General features: G+C 41.3%; 1 protein-coding gene across 4 annotated transcripts in view; it reads left to right on the top strand.

Annotated features, from left to right (window-relative positions):
• Positions 1-24,264, top strand: part of traf6 (TNF receptor-associated factor 6) — a 49,734-nt gene that overhangs the window by 994 nt on the left and 24,476 nt on the right. For 2 of the 4 annotated variants that reach the window (XM_072591794.1, XM_072591793.1), the window contains exons 2-3: positions 2,609-2,748; positions 21,436-21,756. In XM_072591794.1, the coding sequence (XP_072447895.1) occupies positions 21,497-21,756 (260 nt within the window). In that variant the 5' untranslated portion in view covers positions 2,609-2,748; positions 21,436-21,496. Of the gene's footprint in view, positions 1-2,608; positions 2,749-9,933; positions 10,005-12,796; positions 12,857-21,435; positions 21,757-24,264 lie in introns of those variants that run through there. The other 2 variants (XM_072591795.1, XM_072591797.1) reach the window with 2 other exon arrangements.

The following is a 24,264-nucleotide window of genomic DNA, read 5'->3' as shown; positions in this document are numbered from 1 at the left end:
GATTGCAATTTGCTGGTCCTGGTTGAGACATTTTTGATAAAATCTGAGGCCAGGTCACAGGGTTGGTTGTGATCTGTTCAGGAGGAAAGTGATTTCTGTCCAGCCAGAAATACTCTCTCTTGCTGCCACTGGGTGGAATTTAGTGAATTCCAGTGAATTCCAGTGAATTCCACCCAGTGGAATTTGACACACTAGCTAGCAGCTTCTTCCTACGTTCATTTGTTGATACTTAGGTTTGATGGGAGTTTAGGCTGTATCATCTCAATAAAAAGGACTAGTCAGTGGTGGAGTGCTCTCCAAAGCAGTGCTTTTATCATCTGCTGTTGGCTGGTCCATGGACGGAGACATACGTGACTTTGTGGTTTGGCTAGGTCTCTGGTTCATAAACCCAGCTACTCTGCAAAGGGGCTTGTGTATCCATTTCAATTCTAATTAAATAATATTGGGACTCTGCCAACTGCTCAGTACTCAGTCATTTCCCCGTTGCCTGAGTAAAGCACTATTACTGCTTGTTTAGTACATTTTGCGGGATAAATACCTTCTCTTGTGCAAGAACAGCAACTCATCTCTGTGCAATGCCTTTAACATAAATCACCCCAATATAGTTCACAAAGGCATTATCAAAACAAAATACTCAGTTGTTTAGGAGATGTTGTGGCAGAAGTTCAAAATGTGGTCAAAGGGTTTGTTTTTGGGAAGATATAGAAGCAAAGAAGTTCGTAGAAAAAATTGCAAAGCTTTGGATTTTGAAAGCCTAAGTCATAGCTGTCAACAGGGCAGTAATTAAAATTATGGGAAGTCGGAAAAGGAGGAGTGCAGAGATTTTACAGAATTATAGAGCTGGTATAGAATACGGGGTTGTGGATGGGCATAAGTCAAGGAGTGATTTGATAACAAGGCTGAGAATCCTAGAACTGACTTAGCATACTGCTGCACGTAATGGACTGGGTTTTGATAATTTTTTTAAATTAGAAAGAGATGATAGCTTTGAAATGTATTATTCTTGCAAAACTTTAAATAAATGACGACTTCGGCAGCCCTTCAAAATGTCATTTCAAACCATATTAAATATAAAGCATCTCATCACATTAGGCCAACTAGGGGTGTTCAGGGTTAACTTCTTGTTGAGGACTTGAAGAAGGGCTTATGCCCGAAACGTCGAGCGTCTCCTGCTCCTTGGATGCTGCCTGACCTGCTGCGCTTTTCCAGTAACATATTTTTCAGCTCTGATCTCCAGCATCTGCAGTCCTCACTTTCTCCTAGTTGTTGAGTTAGTCTACCTAATGAGGCTCACCATATTTGAAATTGAAATTGCACATTGTTTTTCTGGAATTTGTGATGCATTTTAGCTATTAATCTTCATTATTGTTATCAGTGCATTTTGATTTTCACTGTGGGGAAAGCTAAATAAATGAGTACAGTTCACTCCAGCGGTTTACGAACTGGAGTTAAACAGTGGCTCATTTTTGGTAGTTGCTGTTTGCGTCTCTGCCAGACAATTGAACTCCTCTTTGGCGCACAACAATGGGATCTCCATACAGAGGGTGCAGAAGAGATTTACCTGAAATAACGCAAGGGTGACCCTTTATCTGGTGGGGTAGGGGAGTCTAGAGGAGCTGGAATTATAGAAAGAGGAAGATTGGATGATCCGTAAAGGTTCTGATGGAATATATGAAAACCTCTGTGGTAAAAGGTTCAGTAATCAGAGGACCGCCATCTATTCCTTTAACGCTCTTTTAAACCCATTTCTTTGCCCACGTTTTTGATCATTTGCCCTCATGTCTCATGAAATTTAGTGTAAAATTTTGTTTTTTAAAACTAATCCAGTGGGGTGTTATATTACAGTTTGGGTTATATAACAATACAGATTGTTACTTCAAGTAGATAGGATAGTGAAGATGGTGTTTGGTATGCTTTCCTTTATTGGTCAGAGTACTGAGTACAGGAGTTGGAAGGTCATGTTGAGGCTGTACAGGACATTGGTTAGGCCAATGTTGGAATACTGCGTGCAATTCTGGTCTCCTTCCTATCGGAAAGATGTGAAACTTGAAAGGTTCAGAAAAGATTTACAAGGATATTGCCAGGATTGAAGAATTTAAGCTTTAGGGAGAGGCTGAACAGGCTGAGGCTGTTTTCCCTGAGCGTCAGAGGCTGAGGGGTGACCTTATAGAGGTTTATAAAATTATGAGGGGCATGGATAGAATAAATAGACAAAGTCTTTTCCCTGGGGTCAGGGAGTCCAGAACTAGAGGGCATAGGTTTAGGATGAGAGGGGAAAGTTATAAAAGAGACTTGAGGAGCAATGTTTTCATGCAGAGGGTGGTACGTGTGTAGAATGAGCTGCCAGAGGAAGTGGTGGAGGCTGGTACAATTGCAACATTTAAGAAGAATCTGGATGGGTATATGAATAGGAAGGGTTTGGAGGGAAATGGGCCGGGTGCTGGCAGGTGGGCCTAGATTGGGTTGGGATATCTGGTCGGCATGGACTGGTTGGACCGAAGGGTCTGTTTCCGTGCTGTACATCTCTATGGCTGTAGTTGAGACAGGCATAACGAGCTACATGGCTGTCTTCTCTGGCTCAACCAATAAATTCCTGTCTGTTTTTCAGTCTTCAGATCAGACACACCCAAACAGGAATTGTTGTGCGGCAAAATATAATGACTGGACTGAGACTTGTGAAGCCCTGGGCCAGATGTGCTCTTTTAATGCCTGGACTATAATAGCAGCTGTGCAGTTGTGCTGCTTGTGGTAAGTCAGAGAATGTACTCCTTCAAACAATCAAGAGAGTCAGACATTGAATGCACTGTGTATTATTGCTGGTCTGGGTCGGTAATAATTTTGTAGTAAGTCTGCTGAGGCTGTTCCCAGTTTGGTTCACCTGTACAGTTTCAACACGCTGCTCTTTTATTTAGAGCCACTTCACAATGAGATGGCAACGGATTGATTTTGTAAAATTGTCAGTGAGAAGCAAGTGCATATCAGAGAAAGAAAGAATTTTGGCATATATCCAGCAGATTTTCCACCACATTGCTTTCAGGATGTTAATGCATGTATTAGTCCATAACAATATAAATGCTAAGCTATGCAACATACAGACTGGCATTCTGGGAATCAGGATGACAGGTGAAGTTAAATACTGTTCCATCAAATTAGTCAAGTTAGTGTTTAATGAAGATTGTGCCTTTTCATATGCCTAGGGGGGAATCATGGGATGAGTTAATCCCTCAGAATGAGAGCTCTTTCTGAAGTTGATATTCTGGAAATTTTCTTTGTGCTTTGGAGGTTATAATCCACATCCTTGTCCACTAATTGGTGAAACCTGAACGTGACATTTGTATATATGTTACTTTATCAATATTAGTTACATTTTCACTCTTAGTATCTGTGTACAGTGCTGAAATTTGATGGCACAAGTGTAGAAGAGCAAGCCAGAGAGAGACATGTGGTAACAAAATGTGAACCTGCTGCAGTATGCCACAGGACTACATGCATGCTGAACCACGAAGTCAACCTATTACAATCCAGGCTAAACAATCCCACAATAAATATCAAATATAATCTTTCATGGGTCAGACCAAAGCTCTGTCGCCCTCCTAGATCCAGCCCTGAAGAAGGGTTACACCTGAAATGTCGACTTCTCCACCTCTGTGTGGCTTGCTGTGTTCTTCCAGCCTCCTACCTGTCTATCAGTTATAAACTAAACAACCTAGAGGAGGCTTCAAGAACACTCCCATCCTCAATGATGGTGTAAGCCCAGCAAGTGTGTGAAAAAGATAAGCCTGCAGTGTTTGCAACCATATATCAGTCAGAAATGTTGAGTAGATTGTCCTTCTCAATCTTGTTCTTTGCTATGACAACTGCCAGTCTTCGGACAATTCAATTCCTTTAAAGTTCTTCAAAGCATAAAACCTGACTGCAAAGGAAAAGGAGACTGAGACCCAAGGAGAGACTAAATGAGCAACCCTGGCAGAGCAGGACAAGCGAGTGACCCATGCATGCATTGTGTGATTGCTCACTGTGTTCTGGGGAGATTTTGTAGCACCATACTTTTGACATATCTTTGACAAGCTGAGGCATCTGAATTGCCATCTGGCAGGAAAAGTTTGTGCAATGGAGATTGACATGTTAATAATGGAACATCTAAAGAATGACAAACATGTGACCTAAGTGTGTACTTTTTAACTTGACAGGAGACTGCACGAAACGTCAGTTTTTAAAAAGGACCATGTAAAAGTATCTATGCTTTGTATAAGGTATGCCGAGCTTCTAAAGTATTGAACTTGGGGATTCAACAGTTGAATTTTCCAGTGTGATTGGAGGATTGATGATATTTAGGTGGTGTGCAGAAATAATTCAGTCCTTGCCTTAAAGTTGTACATTTACACATTTTTATAGTTCCATTATGGATTCTACAGTTATAATGTAAATTGTGTATGCAAAGTCATCATCCTTTAATTGTATCTTCCCACCAATAACGTGGAGCTGTAGTGGCTGAAGCGTGTGATGATAACCTGTTATCAATAGTTTCTCAATATCAAAATTAAAAATCACATCACCAGGTTCTAGTCCAACACGTTTATTTGGAAGTGGTAGCTTTCAAAGTGCTGCTTCTTCATCAGATGATTGTGGAGCATAAGATCATAAGACACAGAATTTATAGCAGAAATTTACAGTGTGATGCAACTGAAATTATATATTGAAAAAGACCTGGATTGTTTGGTAAGTCTCTCATCTTTTAGAATGACCATGTTGATTTCACTTAGAACATAGACCGTTACAACACAGTAACATTGTGCCGACCTGTGAAATTAATCTGATGCCCATCTAAACCACACCATTCCATTATTATCCATATGTATGTCCAATGTCCATTTAAATGCCCTTAACATTGGCAAGTCTGCTACTGTTGGAGACAGGCAGTTCCATGCCCCTGCTACTCTGAGTAAAGAAATTACCCCTATAGCTGTCTTAAACCTATCAGCCCTCAACTTAAAGCTATGTCCCCTCGTGTTAGCCTTCACCATCTGAGGAAAAAGGCTCTCCCTGTCCACCCTATCTAACCCTCTGATTATCTTACATGTCTCAATTAAGTCACCTCTCAACTTTCTTCTCTCCAATGAAAACAGCCTCAGCTTCCTCAGCCTTTCCTCGTAAGACCTTCCTTCCATACCAGGCAACATCCTAGTAAATCTCCTCTGAACCCTTTCCAAAGCTTCCACATCCTTCCTATAATGCGGTGACCAGAACTGTACACAATACTCCAGATGCGGCCGCACCAGTGTCTTGTACGGCTGAATCATGACCTTGTGACTCCGAAACTCAATTGCCCTCCCAGTAAACTCCAACACACTATATGCCTTCTTAACAACCCTATCGACCTGGGTGGCAACTTTCAGGGATTTATGCACCCGGGCACTGAGATCTCTCTGTTCATCTATGCTGCCAAGAATTTTACAACTAGCCCAACACTCTGCATTCCTGTTACTTCTACTGAAGTGAACTGCCTCACACTTTTCCACACTAAACTCCATTTGCCACTTCTCAGCCCGGCTCTGCATCTTATCTATGTCCCACTGTAACCCACAATATCCTTCGGCACTATCCACAACTCTGCCTACCTTATTAAAAATCACACAACACCAGGTTACCTACCTTAGTATCTTTTATATGAAAGTTCTCAAGTGAACTTCAACAATAGATGCCACGTCAGCCCAGACAGTGCATTGAAGGTGTGAGGTGCCCCAGTGTTCAGACTGATTCTGTTTCTTAAAAAAAAGGATTTACAGAATCTTGCATGATTCATGCATTTTTTGAGCAAAACAAAATGTAATTCTGCAAGTACAAATTCACCCCACAAACCTGCGAGTGTCTTTTTCAATATAAGATTTCAGTTGGATCACACTGTAATCTTTTGCTATAAATTCTGTGTCTTACGATCTTATACTCCACAACCACGTGATGAAGGAGCAGCACTCCGAAAGCTAGTGCTTGCAAATAAATCTGTTAGATTACAACCTAGTGTTGTGATTTTTTTTTAACTTTTTAAAATTATTTCTAAGTATTTTAAAACAAAATACATTTGTGTACAGGTTCAAGACAGTCCAGTTTGTTGAATTCTGTAGCTGAAAACCTGCTTTGGTTGTCTCAACTCCAGCCTCTTAATCACACTGGCTCCTCTTCTTTTTGAGAACAGCCAGAACCGTTCTTTATGATCTCCGCAAGCCCAAGAGTGGAGGACATGGGTAATACTACCAGCATATTGATGTGAAATGAGCACCAATAGTTCCCCTTATCCATGGCTGGAACGTAAGAATAGCTGGGCGTCAACTTTTTAAAACAAGAACTTGTGGTTGTTGTCTAAGATCCTGAGCTGGAAGCAACTTTGTAGGTAGTCGTTCTTTGCTGTAAGCAGTACTAGGCGGGGTCAGTGCCAAAAGCAATCAAATCAGCGCAAGAAAGGAAAAGAGTCCCTTATCTTTGCTCCCATTTTGAGAGGAGAGTTGAAAGATGTTGAAGTGGGACTTGCTTTGATTGTTCCACATACGTTTTGCCTGTGAAGTAGACAAGCTTAACAATATTTATAGTGCATTTTATTTTGCAAAGTACTTCATGTCATCTTTGAAAGAAAAATTGAAACATTTAAAGGGATCTGGGCCAAATGGGATTAGGATTATATAAGACATCTGGTCAGCATGGATGAGTTGGACTAATGGGTCCGTTTCTGTATTGTATATCTCTATGACTCTATGATTTAGCTTCCTAGGCCAATTTAACTATTCACTGAGATCATAGCTGATCCGTGACGTACTTCCACATTCTTGCCTTTGCCCCATATCAGTTAATACCTCAGGTGAACAGAAATCTATTAGTCTCTGATTTAACATCACAACTCGATCCAGCATTAACTGATGCTATTGGAAGAATGAAGACTAGAACTGGGGCCACTGTTTAAGAATAAAAGGTGTCCCTTTTAATATCAGGTGAAATTCCTTTCCCCCAGGTGGTTATCAATTGATGGAATTCTTTTCCCAAGAAACCTATGGAAATTAGGTCATTGAGTTTTTTCAAGGCCGAGTTGTTAATAGTTTTGAAGCACAAAGAGGTTAAGGGTTCTGAGGGGGAAGGCAGAAATATGGAGTTCAGACCACACCAGATCAGCCCTGACTTCTCAGATGGTGAAGTAAGCTTGAAGAGCCAGTTGGCCTGCTTTTCTTCCTAATTTCTATATTTTGTGTTTCTATGTTTTGCATTTAGAAGGGTTATCTAATCTTGTTCCTGATAGGCGTATCCCTAGCTTTCAGACTAGGTCTTCAACCAGCAGAAATATTTTCTGTTTACTCTATTGAGTTCCCCCTTAATATCTCAAAAGCTTTAATCAAATCACCCTTAACTATCTGTATTTCAGGGAATACTAGCCTTTCTTTGTAATCTGTCCTCATTTAACCATTGTAGTCTGTTTATCATTTGAGCAGACCTACATTGTACTTCATTCATTGCCAATCTATCTTTTCTAAGGTGTGATTGCCAAAATTGACAACAATACCCAGGACTTTGAGTAACTACAGTATTACTTCTACCCCTTTAGTGTTCTAGATTTAAAGATCAGCATTGCATAAGACTTTTTGCTCATCTTTGTTCACTATATTTTAATCTCTATACATGAGTGCCTTAAGTTTGTTTGTATCTCAACTGCACATCATTTTACATGCTTAAGAAAATACATCAGTCTCCACTTTTTCAGTTCAAAGAGTTGACCTCTAACTTGCCTACATTGAAATCCATTTGCCACAACTGAACTCATTCACTGTGAGGAGCTGGTGGCATTGTGGTAATATAATTTGACAAGTAGTCCAGAGCTTCATGTTGGTGTTTTGGTAATGTATTGGCACGTGGTGAAATTTGAATTAGTCTGGAATTTGGAAAAAAGCTACCGAATGGCAATCACTGTCACTTGTTATTAAACAAAGGTGGCTGGGTCACTCATATCCTTTTGGGGAAAAAAATCTGCAATCCTTATCTGGTCTGGCTTACACATTACTCTAGACATATATAGCAGTTTGGTTGACTCTTAGCTGCCCACTGGATGGGCAACAGACACTAGCCTATCCAGTAATGTACATATCTCATGAATAAAAGAAGAAAAATCACACAACAGCAGGTTAGAGTCCAACAGGTTTATTTGGAAGCTTTTGGAGTGCTGCTCCTTCATCAGGTTTCTGTAGAACGGGATCATAAGACACAGAATTTATAGCAAAGGATTAGTGTCATGCAACTGAAATGATATATTGAACAAACCTATTCTTAACAGCAGTCTAGTTTTGTTCAAGAAATCATTTGAGTTGCATGACACTGTAATCTTTTGCTGTAAATTTTGTGTCTTATGATCCCGTTCTACAGCTGCCTGATGAAGGAGCAGCAATCCGAAAGCTAGTGCTTCCAAATAAACCTGTTGAGCTATAACTTGGTGTTGTGTGATTTTTAACTTTGTCCACCCTAGTCCAAAACCGGCTCCTCCACATCTTAAAAGAAAAATGACTAAATCCATTAATATCCCTTTGAAGTTTTATGTTTTCATCTACACTGCTTACGATGCCTCTTTGCCTTATGTTATCAACAAATCTGAATATGTGGCTTTTTAATCCCATTGGACTCATTAATGAAAGAATAGTTGACGTTTCCCTACAGATCCTTCTGTGATACCATTTGTCACATCCTACCAATTAGAGGACCTGTCTATTTACCTTAATCTCCTGTCTTCTTCTGCTGAGAATTACATACCTGAATCCTTAGGTGTCTCTGTTCGACAACACAAACCCAGGGCCCTACCATTAATTGTCTAAGTTTGTCCTTGTTTGATTTGTCTGTATTATGAAAATGCAATGCTTCACATTTATCCAAATTAAACTCCATTTGCCAATAGTGTTACAATCATATCATAATCTTTTGTTGTTTTACTTGTTAACAGATTTGATCAGTTTACTGTGAATTTCTGACTAACTCATCCTGTTCAGACTGCCCTTAACTAAATCTAGAATCTAAATAAATCCTTTGGTTTACTTCCTTTTTAAACGTGAATTTTGAATTTGATTGCGTTTGATTATCATTAGATTACATTTGGTACTGTTCGCTAAATTATAGAGTTGTAAAATGTTGCAGTGAAGAAGGAGGCTATTTGGTTCATCAGATATACTCTTGCATCTGGTTTATTGTTTGTATGCCAGTCTAATATAGCCTCCCTCCTTTATCAATTCTATGGCAATGAATAAATATTTTGCAGGAGCATTTGCGACAGATTGAATGTCTATGTCCAGATCCTAATTGTTTCTATTCTTGCACTTAGAAAAATTATAAAATCAACTCTTGATTACTGCAGGACACATTGGATTGCTCTCAGGCAGCTGAAGAGTATGACCAATATCTCTATACCCCTAAGCTTTAGCACATAAGTGGAATGTATAATGGAAACAGGGGAAATTCTGCATATGTGTAAGTTTCTTTTACCTGCTTTTCAAAATTAACATGATAATGGATAAGTACAAGGTAAAAGATCCCATATTAACTACTTGTCAGCAAAAATAAAGAATTGCATTTATGTAGGGTCTCCCATGTCCCCAGGATGTCCTGAAGCTCACATCTGGCCACTGAAGTACTTTAAGTGTAGCCACTGCTGAAGTGCAGGAAATGGCTATGTAGATCCAATTAGTTTTAAGTATAATACATACTCGTCTACTTGTAACACATTACCTTATATTTCATGTATCATATTCACTGAGCTGCATTTTAAGTGAAACTACACATTGACAGCGTAGTAAATGCATCTGCATTATAATGAAGACAAGTGTAGTACTATGGGCGGAAGTGACGCTTTCGAGGTGAATTGAACTATAGAAAAACGGAAAAGAGGTGGTGTTCCATCAAACCACATCCTAAAGTTCAGCTACTTCTCAAAACCGCTCAGAGCACAAAAGGAAAAGTTTGCAAAGACAGTGCCGACTAGGTCCAAAGTAAGCATGGTTTCTGCATGGAATTATTATTTGAAGAGTTATATTGAAAACTTTATGATTGTGTAACATCATGCAGTGTTAACTGGATTGAAGTTAGACAACTGCAGGCACTGGTATTGAGAAGCAGACGAGTTTAACCAGGGTTCTTGCTCTCGACTGCGAGACATTCATTGTGGATCTGGCTGACCAGTGTTGCATCCTTTTTGATTTGTGGAAATTTGCTATTGAGCTCGAGCATAAAACATGGATTGGAACCCATAAGAGGTTTAATGGGAACGTTTTTTTAATAGAGCAGAATTATTTGTTGGTTAAAGCAGGTGCAGTGTATGTTCGTGATCTTTCTGTCTGCAAAGGGCTGTGTGTATTATTATGTGTCGTTTGAAGTACATGTGAATGTGGCTCACTGCAAGCCAAATGTCAATCCTAAATAGGTGACAATCAAAATATGGTTACTTTCTCAGGGCAGTGCTTTGACCAATCAGAATCAACATGCCCTTGATTTAAAATCTAAACAAAGCTTGGCAGTTAACTATCAGTTATCACTAACTGATACATTCTCCATGTTAAAGCCTCTACCAGTCAGAGACCACTTGCCAACCAATCAGCACTCTCCTCTTGTACAATATAAATGTTGATTTGGAGATGCCGGTGTTGGACAAAATTAAAAATCACACAACACCAGGTTACAGTCTGACGGGTTTGTTTGGAAGTCCAAGCTTTCGGAGCGCTGCTCCTTCATCAGATAGCTCGTTGTGCAGGAACATGGGACACAGAATTTATAGTTAAAGATCAGTGTCATACAGCTGATGCTATCTGTTGAACAAACCTAGATAGTTAAGTCTTTAATAACTTAGAATGGGAATGCAGGTTTGGATTGATTAATATGTAAATCCCAGAACTTCTTTCAAGTCACATTCCCAAGGTAATGTAAGTTTTTATAAGAAAAAGTTACATCTCAGCTCAAACAATGCGTTAAAGGTGTGATGTTAGGGTCTGTCTGTATCCCAATCTTGTATCAGACTAATTCTGTTTCCAAATTGGTAAAATGTCGCATGGACTGACTACCTCCAAATTGTGCGCTTTTTGAACAAAATAGAATGTATCTGCAACTGCAAATTCACCCCATGGACTTACAGGTGTGTGTGTACACATGTGAGGGAGAGAGCATGTGTGCGCGAAATGTGGAGGATTTGCATGTGAGGATGTGCGCGAGAGTGTGGGTATATGTGTGTGTCTGAGAGAGGGGGCCTGTGTGTATATGTATGTGTGCTTGTGTGTGAGAGAGTGTATAGTGTTGTGTGGTTTGTTGACAATACCTTGCATCAGTTGTATGACACTTTGATCTTTTACTATAAACTCTTGTTTCCTGTGATTCTGCCCCACGAGCTACCTGACAAAGGAACAGTGCTTTGAAAGCTTGTACTTCCAAATAAACCTGCTGGACTGTAACCTGGTGTTGTGTGATTTATAAAAGTATAAATGTTGTTTTTCCTTTTACTCTGGTGGTACTTATAAGTTGTCCTGATGAGTGCAAGCCAAAAGGCTTTACCAAAAGTGTATATTCTCCGCAATACTTGAGCTTGGTACAAGTTGTTGGTGGAGTTGCTGATGAGCATGACAAGAGAAAGATCAAGGGTAGAGTGGAGATGAGAGCAAAAATGAAAACTTTTGGTTCAAGAAACACTATCCCAGAGCATGTGTAATCGAAGGAACTTCACTGAATTGATATACAAAACTTGACACTGAGACTGGAGATTTGGTATGGGTGACCAAACTCTTGGCTGAAGAGAGAGGCTTTAATTTGTAGCTTAAAGGAGGGAAGAGGAGACAGTGGTTTGAGGGGAGATTTCTAGAGATTTAAGATCTTGGGCACTGGAAGGATGGCCACATTGCTGAAGTGATTAAAATGGGTTGAAGATATTGCTATGTTTTTGGGACCGGAAGAGTTTAGTGGGGGGGAGGGGGGAGAGCAAGCCCATGGAGAAATTTGAAAGCACGAATGGGAATTTTAAGACTAAGATATTGTTGAACTGAGAGTTAGTGTGGTCAGCGAGAACAGGGTCAATGGATAAAGAAGACTTAGTCTGAGTTAGAACACTGGGGTGGCAAGTTCTGGATGATTTCAAATATACAGAGAATGTAAAGTATGGTGCTTGGATGCAATATTCCAGTTCAGGCTGAAACATGGAGGTGGATAATGACAAGCAGATTTGAAGGTGGGGGGTGGCGGGGTGGCGCCTAAGGAGGGAAAAAGAGGTAATAATATCAGCTGATGTGGGAATTGGGAAGTCATCAGCATTTTAGTAAGAGTAGGATGTAGGTCTCATGGAAAATGATTTCTTGGGGGATGGGAGGAGACATGAGGACAGGCAAGAGAGCAAGTAGAGAAATTAAAGTTTAGGGTTAGTGCTGGCAAACCGTATAGGAAGTTTGACCTGAAGGACTGGGGAAGGGAAGGAAATATCTTTGTTGTTGAGTATGTTCACAATAGAGGTATACAGATTTTTAGATGCTAAGGAAATCAAATGTGTATAGGTAGTGCAGAAAGGTAGAGTTGCTTTAGATGCTCATGCATGATCTTGGGTGGTGAAGCAGGATCGATGTGCCTTAAGCACTTGGAGTAGGCAGGAAATGGGTTCAAAATCATACCCACCTGGAGAGGAAAGAAGAAGGGGATTATCTTTTGCATACCAGAGTGATCCTGCAGCAGACAGCTTGTCGTCATCATTGCTTTGAGCAGGGTTTGGTAGTAAATGCTGAAACCAGTTGTGTGCCACATTCTTTCAAATCAGTATCCCTTGGAGTTTGCGGAGTGGAGAGGAAAGCTGTACCGGAGAATGGCTAATTTGAAGGTAAGTAATGGTTTCATTGAAATCTGGGGCTTCATAGTGAAGTGAAGGTTGTGCATAACCAAACTGAGAACTGTAGAAATGTCTTTTATTGATTCTTGGGATCTGGGTAGCATTGGCGGGGGGTCAATCCTAATTGTTGTTGGAAGTGATAGTGAGCTTTGGAGTCGGAGTGAGGCAGAGACGTATCGTTGTCCAAGTTCGGCAGAGATCGATGTGGTCAGCAAGTGAAGCCCAGGAGCTATTTAAAGAGTAGAGAGATTTGGATGACATGTTGTGTGAGAGGACCATTAATAACAATGAAATCCAAGAGGTGTTGCTGAATCAGTTATCATCGCAGAGAAAAATATAGTGGCAAAGTTGGAAATTACGAAAACCTCCAGAAAACATGAAACAGTGAGCTTCTGGCCAGGAGTCAGAATGCAGCAGAATCTGAAAAACAAGTCGACGAGTTAGTGGCTCAGCAAAGGAAATGTAAGCAGCAGATCAGAGAGACAGGGTGGACTGTAGTGCAGAAACATCAGGATAGAATTTCAAGTCCAATAGAGTATTGACTGGTCACCCATTCGCAGTACCTGATATTTAATTTCCTTTTGCAACAGGCAGCCAATCCGATTCCATCTGCTTATTGCCACTGGCAAATCAGATTGCTACTGCATGGCCTTGGTGTCCATGTAAATCCAGACATTTGCAAGCTAATTTGAACAAAGAGGCAGTTCTCATTCATAAAAGCAGAGAGCAGGTGTGATCAGAAAGTGAGCCACGGAGGATTTAAACTAGCAGTTCATTTGTACTTGGGACTAAAATGAACCAACTGTAAGAAATTAAGCAGTAGAAGAGAGGGGATTCAGAAGCCAAAAGGCAAGAAGGAAAATTTCTGTATATTTTGTCACTTCAGAGAATTCTAGAAGAATTTCTAGAGCACTTTCCCTTCCTTTCACTGATAACACATCAGGCGTGTTTCCACTACATTGTCACAAGTGAATCAGTGAAGTGAAGGCATTCCCTTATAAGGTGGCAGGAAGTAAAGCAAAAATATGCAGAATTGCCCGGTTGGTTAACATTGCATCTGCCACTCTGCATGCACTTGGATATGTCCAGTCTCTGCTGCTGCTGCCTGTGTCACAAGAAGAACTGTGATCCATCCTGGGTGGCTGTTTACAGTTGATTATGAAGTTGTGATTGCCCTAGTAGATGTACTTGTTGCAGTAGGTGCCTCTCATACACTTGGAGTAATTGTCAGTGGGGCTTACAAAAAAAGGATGCAGTGTTCTAATAAGTGGATGCAACTTTTAAGCTGATCACTTGTTCTTTTTGTATGAGGAGAGAAGTTTGATTTGTCCTGTTATTCTAAGTATTGAGAATAACTTGAAGCTGTTCTAGGTAGTTCAATGTCACTATGAGGAGGAACTCTGTGCATGCTTGTACAATATCAGGTTTCATTTTAAACTCAATCCTTATAGAATGCTGAAAATTTACTGCGATATAGGTCAGTACTCTGTGATTAATCAGCACATATTCCTTTAATGAACATTGGGAAATTAATATATACGAATACAGTACTGAGTAGTGTGTTCATTCTTATGTTTTATTGAGATCTCTTGATTAAATTTTAAAAATATAAGCCATAAATACTCAGTGATGGTTAGTAGTAATTAGCCTGGAGCACTGTATTTTTTTCGAGAAGACTTCTGGGTCTGTGGATTGTGAAGGAGCAGAGGTGGCCTTTAGTAGAGTGATGTGCTCTTCCTGTTGGATGTGGGAGTTTAGGGAGAGTTTTCATGTTACTGATTATTATGTGTGCAGGATTCACAACTAAAGACACATCCTATCAGATTGCATAGATCGGTTAGAGTGCAGTTAGAGGCAATGAGGAATTTATAAGAGCTATGGATGTGATGAATGGCAGTTATAGGAAGGGAGAAAAGCCGCAGATACAGTCAGGCAATGGGTTACCTCCAGGAACGATATGGGAGGGAGTCAGGTAGTGCAGGAGTCTCCTATAGCTGTCCCCATCTCAAACAAGTATGCTGTTTTGGAAAATGTAGGGGGTGATGAACTCTCAGGGGAATGTAGCACAAACAGCCAAGTTTCTGGTATTGGCTCTAATGTAATCAGGTATATGTCAGGTTCCAAGCAATCAATTGTGATGGGGGCCTCTCTAGTCAGAGGCACAGACAGAGGTTTCTGTGGTCAACAGCGAAAAATCAGAATGGTGTTTTGCCTGCGTGGTGCCAGGATCAAGGATATCTCAGAGAGGGTGCAGAATGTTCTCAAAGAGGCGAGGGACCAACAGGAGGTCATTGTACACATTGGAGTTAGCAATATAGGAAGGGAAAAAGATGAGATTCTGAAGGGAAAATATAGAAAGTTAGACAGGAAATTAAAAAGGAGGTCCTCAAGGGTAGTCATATCTGGATTACTCCCGGTGCTATGAGCTAGTGAGGGCAGGAATAGGAGGATAGTGCAGATGAGTGTGTGGCTGAGGAGCTGGTGCAGGGGAGAAGAGTTCACATTCCTGGATCATTGAAATCTTTTCTGGGGTAAACGTGACTTGTCCAAGAAGGATTGATTGTATCTGAATTGCAAGGGGACTAATATACTGGCAGGGAGATTTGCTAGAACTGCTCGGGAGGATTTAAACTAGTAAGATGGGAGGGTGGGACCCAGGGAAATAGTGAGGAAAGAGATCAAACTGAGACTGGAACAGTTAGGAAAAAGAGTGTGTCAAACAGTCAGGGCATGCAGGAACAAAGCAGAAAACAAGGTAGGACTGATAAATTAAACTGCATTTATTTCAATGCAAGGGGCCTAACGGAGAAGGCAGATGAACTCAGGGCATGGTTAGGAACATGGGACTGGGATATCATAGCAATTACAGAAACATGGCTCAGGGATGGGCAGGACTGGCAGCTTAATGTTCCAGGATACAAATGCTACAGGAAGGATAGAAAGGGAGGCAAGAGAGGAGGGGGAGTGGCGTTTTTGATAAGGGATAGCATTACAGCTGTGCTGAGGGAGGATATTCCCGGAAATACATCCAGGGAAGTTTTTTGGGTGGAACTGAGAAATAAGAAAGGGATGATACCTTATTGGGATTATATTATAGACCCCCTAGTCAGGGGAAAATTGAGAATCAAATTTGTAAGGAGATCTCAGCTATATGTAAGAATAATAGGGTGCTTATGGTAGGGGATTTTAACTTTCCAGATATAGACTGGCTCTGCCATAGTGTTAAGGGTTTAGATGGAGAGGAATTTAAGTGTGTACAAGAAAATTTTCTGGTTCAGTTTGTGGATATACCTACTAGAGAAGGTGCAAAACTTGACCTACTCTTGGGAAATAAGGCAGGGCAGGTGACTGAGGTGTCAGTGGGGGAGCACTTTGGGGCCAGCGACCATAATTCTATTTGTTTTAAAATAGTGATGGAAAAGGATAGACCAGATCTAAAAGTTGAAATTCTAAATTGGAGGACAGTTAATTTTGACGGTATTAGGCAAGAACTTTCAGAAGTTGACTGGGGGTGGATGTTTGCGGGTAAAGGGACTGTTGGAAAATGGGAAGCCTTCAGAAATGAGATGATGAGTGTCCAGAGATAGTATATTCCTGTCAGGGTGAAAGGGAAGGCTGGTAGGGTATAGGGAATACTGGATGATGAGAGAAATTGATGGCTTGGTTAAGAAAAAGAAGGAAGCATATATCAGATACAGACAGGATAGATCGAGTGAATCCTTAGAAGGGTATAAAGAAAGTAGGAGTATACTTAAGAGGGAAATCAGGAGGGCAAAAAGGGGACATGAGATAGCTTTGGCAAACAGAATTAAGGAGAATCCAAAGGGTTTTTACAAATACATTAGGGACAAAAGGGTAACTAGGGAGAGAATAGGGCCCCTCAAAGATCAGCAAGGCAGCCTATGTGTGGAGCCGCAGGTTGATGGGGGAAGATACTAAATGAGTATTTTGCATCAGTATTTACTGTAAAAAAGGACATGGAAGATACAGAATGGAGGCAAATAGTTGGTGGCATTTGAAAAATGTCCATATTACAGAGGAGGAGGTGCTGGATGTCTTAACTCATAAAAGTGGATAATCCCCCAGGACCTGATCAGGTGTACCTGAGAACTCTGTGGGAAGCTAGAGAAGTGATTGTTGGGCTTCTTGCTGAGATATTTGGATCATCAATAGTCACAGGTGAGGTGCTGGAAGACTGGTGGTTGGCCAACTTGTTGCTACTATTTAAGAAAGATGATAAGGAAAAGCCAGAGAATTATAGACCATTGAGCCTGACTTCAGTAGTGGGCAGGTTGTTGGAGGGAATCCCGAGGGACAGGAATTACTTGTATTTGGAAAGGCAAGGATTTATTAGGGATAGTCAGCATGGGTTTGTGCATGGGAAATCATGTCTCACTAACTTGATTGAGTTTTTTGAAGAAGTAACAAAGAGGATTGATGAGGGCAGATCTATATGGTAAATGTGATCTATATGGACTTCAGTAAGGCTTTCGACAAGGTTGCCCACGGGAGACTGGTTAGCAAGGTTAGATCTCATGAAAATCAAGGAGAACTAGCCATTTGGATACAGAACTGGCTTGAAAGTGGAAGACAAAGGGTGGTGGTAGAAGGTTACTTTCCGGAATGGAAGCCTTTGACCAGCGGAGTGCCACAAGAATCGGTGGTAGGTCCACTGCTTTTCATGATTTATATAAATGATTTCGATGTGAACATAGGAGGTATAGTTAGTAAGTTTGCAGATGACACCAAAATTGGAGGTGTAGTGGACAGTGAAGAAGGTTACCTTAGATTACAACAGGATCTTGATCAGATGGTCCAATGGGCTGAGGAGTGGCAGATGGAGTTTAATTCAGATGGAGATATGAGGTGCTGTATTTTAGAAAAGCAAATCAGAACAGGACTTATACACTTTACGGTAAGGTTCTGGGGGATGTTGCTGAACAATGATACCTTGGAGTGCAGGTTCATAGCTCCTTGAAAGTGGAGTCGCAGGTAGATAGGATAGTGAAGAAGGCTATTGGAATGCTTTCCTTTATGGGTCAGAGTATTGAGTACAGGAGTTGGAAGGTCATGTTGTGGCTGTACAGGACATTGGTTTGGCCACTGTTGGAATACTGCGTGCAATTCTGGTCTCCTTCCTATCAGAAAGATGTGAAACTTGAAAGGGTTCAGAAAAGATTTACAAGGATGTTGCCAGGGTTGGAGGATTTGAGCTATAGGGAGAGGCTGAACAGGCTGGGGCTGTTTTCCCTGGAGCATCGGAGGCTGAGGGGTGACCTTATAGAAGTTTATTAAATCATGAGGGGCATGGATAGGATAAATAGATAAGGTCTTTTCCCTGGGGTGGGGAAGTACAGAACTAGAGGGCATAGGTTTAGGGTGAGAAGGGAAAAATTTAAAAGGGACCTAAAGGGCAACTTTTTCACACAGAGGGTGGTGCATGTATGGAATGAGCTGCCAGAGGATGTGGTGGAGGCTGGTACAATTACAACATCTAAAAGGCATGTGGATTGATATATGAATGGGAAGGGTTTGGAGGGATATGGGCCAAGTGCTGGCAAATGGGAGTAGGTTAGGTTAAGATATCTGGTCGGCATGGACGAGTTGGACTGAAGGGTTTGTTTCCGAGCTGTACACCTCTATGACTCTGTGAAACTTTGGACAGAAGAAGCTTTCAGTATTGTTTGGTATAATACAACAGAGCCTAAAGATTTCCAGCTCGATTGGCTGGTCTTACTCCAATTCGCTCCTTATTGAGTCTTTAGAGATAAAACAATCAGAGAGTTATTCCTTTCCAATCTGAAGCATTTGAAGAGGTTTACAATGTAACCAATGAGATCATGTGGAATATACATCAAGTGCTGCAATTCACTAATGGCGTGGCATCATAGTTGGTGCAACTGCATATTCACAGATGGATCACTGAGGCAATTATTAATAGCAGCAACCTACCCCCTGCATTGGGCTCAAATACTCCATGACAATAATGGTATTTGGAGGTAGACATCAGAAACTTCATTGTGCCACCTAGAAGCCAGAGCATTGTTACAGATTGATTCTTTACATGTTGGATTTCCATTCCAATTATTTGCATACATTAAATATTGGCATTAAAACAAAAATCATGATAGTATGAAGTTGGCCAAAGTTGGACAGGGAATTAACAGATACGCAAGATCTTTCACAACTATAGATCTGTTGTGCGAATTAACAAAATATAAAAATAGAACTGTCACTTGCTAGTTTTTTTTAAATCTACATAACCTTGCCTTTCTCCAAAGGCAAAAGATACAGATTATGAGCAGTCAATGCCCCCAGCCTCTAGTTAAGTCCTAGTTAACCACAAGATATGCCAGTGGTGTTTAATTCTCTGTCAGGAGGATCTGAGCATCATTATTCAACAGACAAATCAATTTAACCACATGAGCTTTAGCAAATAAAATTAGGGAGAATCCAAAGGGTTTTTACAAATGCATGAAGGACAAAAGGGTAACTAGGGAGAGAATAGGGCCCCTCAAAGATCAGCAAGGCAGCCTTTGTGTGGAGCTGCAGAAAATGGGGGAGATACTAAATGAGTATTTTGCATCAGTATTTACTGTGGAAAAGGACATGGAAGATATAGACTGTAGGGAGATAGATGGTGACATCTTGCAAAATGTCCAGATTACAGAGGAGGAAGTGCTGGATGTCTTGAAACGGGTAAAGGTGGATAAATCCCCAGGACCTGATCAGGTGTACTTGAGAACTCTGTGGGAAGCTAGAAAAGTGATTCCCGGGCCTCTTGCTGAGATATTTGTATCATCGATAGTCACAGGTGAGGTGCCAGAAGATTGGAGGTTGGCAAACGTGGTGCCACTGTTTAAGAAGGGTGGTAAAGACAAGCCAGGGAACTATAGACCGGTGAGCCTGACCTCGGCTGTGGGCAAGTTGTTGGAGGGAATCCTGAGGGACAGGATGTACATGTGTTTGGAAAGGTGAGGACTGATTCGGGATAGTCAGCATGGCTTTGTGTGTGGGAAATCATGTCTCACAAACTTGATTGAGTTTTTTGAAAAAGTAACAAAGAGGATTGATGAGGGCAGAGCAGTAGATGTGATCTATATGGACTTCAGTAAAGCATTCGACAAGGTTAGATCTCACGGAATATAGGGAGAAGTAGCCATTTGGATACAGAACTGGCTCAAAGGTAGAAGACAGAGGGTGGTGGTGGAGGGTTGTTTTTCAGACTGGAGGCCTGTGACCAGTGGAGTGCCACAAGGATCGGTGCTGGGTCCTCTACTTTTTGTCATTTACATAAATGACTTGGATGCAAGCATAAGAGATACAAGCTAGAAAGCTTGCAGATGACACTAAAATTGGAGGTGTAGTGGACAGCGAAGAGGGTTATCTCAGATTACAACAGGATCTGGACCAGATGGGCCAATGGACTGAGAAGTGGCAGATGGAGTTTAATTCAGATAAATGTGAGGTGCTGCATTTTGGGAAAGCAAATCTTAGCAGGACTTATACACTTAATGGTAAGGTCCGAGGGAGTGTTGTTGAACAAAGAGACCTTGGAGTGCAGGTTCATAGCTCCTTGAAAGTGGAGTCACAGGTAGATAGGATAGTGAAAAAGGCGGTTGGTATTGGTATGCTTTCCTTTATTGGTCAGAGTATTGAGTACAGGCGTTGGGAGATCATGTTGCGGCTGTACAGGACATTGGTTAGGCCACTGTTGGAATATTGTGTGCAATTCTGATCTCCTTCCAATCGGAAATATGTTGTGAAACTTGAAAGGTTCAGAAAAGATTTACAAGGATGTTACCAGGGTTGGAGAATTTGAGCTGTAGGGAGAGACTGAACAGGCTGGGGCTGTTTTCCCTGGAGCATCGGAGGCTGAGGGGTGACCTTATAGAGGTTTACAAAATTATGAGGGGCATGGATAGGGTAAATAGGCAAAGTCTTTTCCCTGGGGTGAGGGAGTCCAGAACTAGAGGGCATAGGTTTAGGATGAGAGGGGAAAAGATATAGAAGAGACCTACGGGGCAACTTTTTCACGCAGAGGGTGGTACATGAATGGAATGAGCTGCCAGAGGAAGTGGTGGAGGCTGGTACAATTGCAGTGTTTAAGAGGCATTTGGATGGGTATATGAATAGGAAGGGTTTGGAGGGATATGGGCCGGGTGCTGGCAGGTGGGACTAGATTGGGTTGGGATATCTGGTCGGCATGGAGGGGTTGGACTGTAGGGTCTGTTTCCATGCTGTACATCTCTATGACTAAAAGCAAAATACTGCAGATACTGGAAATCTGAAACAAACACAGAAATTCAACAAGTCTGGCAGCATCTATGTATCGAGAAAGTCCACCATGACTGCTCTTCAGAACCAAGTGCTGTTCATCTTAACAGCTAAGCATGCTCTTAACTAAGTTTCCTTTGTCTTGTTATCAGGATGACCTTTGTCCTTCTGATTAGGGATTAATTACCTGTTCAATCGTTGGCAGGGAACCTGAATTTATTGGTGCGATGCTCTTGTTAAGTGACTGTCTTTTATATGTCCTTGATCTTCTCTAATCTGTTTTTCCATCGCAGGATGATGACTCAGTCTGCACACTGAGACCAGCGGGTGCCACATTTGGCATTTATCACAAACATGGTGGACTGTGACAGTGGCCGTGATTCCACATTCCAGAGCTCCTGCTGCACCGTGAGCAGTGGGACAATGGACGATTGCAGCAACCATGGACAGTACTCCCAGTCTGTCTACGAGGAGATGCAGGGGTATGATGTGGAATTTGACCCACCGCTGGAGAACAAATACGAGTGTCCCATTTGTCTGATGGCGTTAAGGGAGGCGGTGCAGACACCCTGTGGTCACAGGTTCTGTAGAGGCTGCATTGTAAAATCTATTAGGTCAGTGGTTTTCTTTTGCCTTCGTGTCCAGCTTAGTGACTATCCTCCATCCTCCTCCTCTCCCCAAATCAGATCTCCTGCTTTGTGACTGTCTCAGGGTGACCACAAATAGATTTAGATTCATTTAAAGGTTAGGGAAGAGAGTTATCATCACCTTTAATTTTTTTTTAATATAATATATTTTTATTAAGAAAAAATGGATTTTTAAATATTACAACAAATACAAAACATTGAAATTCAAAACATTACAAAAATAGTACAAAGCTAAACCCAAATAATAAAAAAGATTCCCCAACCCACCCTCCTATACGAATGTATAAACTTATACAGAGAAGTATAAAATTTTAAAAAAACCTAAACTAGCTATTTAACTAACTAAATAAATACCTAACAACAAACAAATAAATAGTAATAACTCAGCCCAGCCAAACAAAACACACATACATTCACAGTTCCTCCTCCCTGGATATTGGACTCATGAAACACAATCGCTACGGTTATATAAAAGCCCTTGTTAGTGTGGCAGATAAATCTGTCCCGGTATTTCAAAAAGGGTTGCCATGTCTTGTAAAAATTCTCAGTTTTGTGGTGTACCATATTTGTGTGAAAATCCAGGGGAATATGCTCCATAACAATCTTCCGCCAACCAGACAGGCATTGGGGGGTTTTCTGATATCCAACCTAGCAAGGTATTCTTCCTTGCACAGAATGTAAGAATATTGAAAGGTTTTGCCTTATGCGAGTCTGCAGGAAATACAATGGGTAGGCCCAAAAGGAGCGAAATAGGGTCCTTCTCCACCCCTACACCTAAAGTCCTCTCCGTTGCACCCACCACAGCGATCCAATATGTTTGAAGCCTGTCACAAGACCAAAGACAATGGGTAAGAGTACCCGTATAAACCATGCTGAAGATACCCCAGGTTTAAATTTTGACAAATGGTCTGGGGCTAAGTGGACACTGTGGAGAATCTTCAACTGTAAAGCATGGATCCTATTGCAAATTGATATCTTCCTTACATTCTCCCAAATATCCGCCCATGCCTCTAAAGAAACTTCAACACCCAGCTCTCTTTCCCACATCTTGCAGAGTCGATCAGACTCATCTGAGGTGGCACCCCCAATTGGTGATATAGAGTACTGACAGACAGTGTACTCTTAGCCCTTAGTGCCCCTCTTTCTGTGTCAGATTTGTAGGGGTCAGTCAAAAGTGTGGTCCTTTTTTGAATAAAATCCCTAACTTGAAAAAAACGAAAGAGGTCTCTATTAGGTAACTCGTACTTCCGTACTAACTGATCGAAGGACATTACATCTCCCTCAAATAAATCACCCATGCAAGCTGCCCAACATTGAAATCCTGAATCTACCATTACCGGTTGAAAACTCGGCATACCCACTAAAGATGTGTAAACAAAGATGTTTTGCCAATATTACCTTCTCTCTGCCGAACTGCCCTCCATGCTTTAACAGTATTGATGACTATTGGGTTATGGTAATATTCCCTAACTGTCCTCACCTTGTCTAAAAACAGCAAACTGGTAAGAGGGCACCTTGCCTGGGAGACTTCGATATCTAGCCATATTGAAAGAGGGCCCCCACAAACCCATTCATTTATGTAGGTCAAAAGTGAGTTTAATTGGTCATTTTTAATGTCCGGAAGGTCTACTCCCCCCAATCTGTGAGGCAACTGCAGTTTGGCTAATTTAATGAAGGGCCGTTTATGGTGCCAGATAAAGGAGCTGAACCAACTGTTCAGTCTCCTGAGTGTTTGTTTATTGAAAATCAGGGGGAGCATCTATATAGGGTATAGCAAGCGAGGGAGAATATTCATCTTAATAAGCGCTATCCGACCCAACCAGGAGACTGGAAGTGCCTCCCATCTTTGGAGACCTTGTTTAATTTTTTCAAATAATTGAGTAAAATTGGCTTTGAACAGCCAATCCAGAACTGGAGTAATGAATATGCCCAAATACACAAAACCCCCCTGTGACTACCTAAATGGGAATCTATAGTCACTCTCAAGAGCCAACTCTTTTGTAAGACCACCCATAGGCATAACCTCTGATTTAGCAAAATTAATCTTATACCCTGAAAAAGCACCAAACCCTTGAATGCATTGTATCAGGCAAGGCACTGAAACTGCTGGATTTGTCAAGAAAATTAGATCATCTGCATACAGCGAGATCTTGTAATTTTGACCCCACTTCTGGAGCTGATATATTGAGATCCCCACGAATGGCCTCTGCCGACGGTTCAATCACCAACGTTAAAAGTAATGGTGGATGGGAACAGCCCTGCCGGCTGCCCCTAGAAATATTAAAATTGCTTGATCGTACCCCGTTGGTAATGACCAGAGCGAGAGGTACACTGTAGAGAACCTTTACCCATCTTATGAAAACTTCGCCCAGACCAAACCAGTCTAGAGTATAGAAAAGGTACGGCCACTCAACTCGGTCAAATGCCTTCTCTGCATCTAAAGAAATCACCAATCCCTGTATTGACTGCTGTTGG

Source organism: Chiloscyllium punctatum, chromosome 22 (assembly GCF_047496795.1).
Source record: "Chiloscyllium punctatum isolate Juve2018m chromosome 22, sChiPun1.3, whole genome shotgun sequence".
Lineage (NCBI taxonomy): Eukaryota > Metazoa > Chordata > Chondrichthyes > Orectolobiformes > Hemiscylliidae > Chiloscyllium > Chiloscyllium punctatum.
This window is presented reverse-complemented; position numbering and strand designations above follow the sequence as displayed.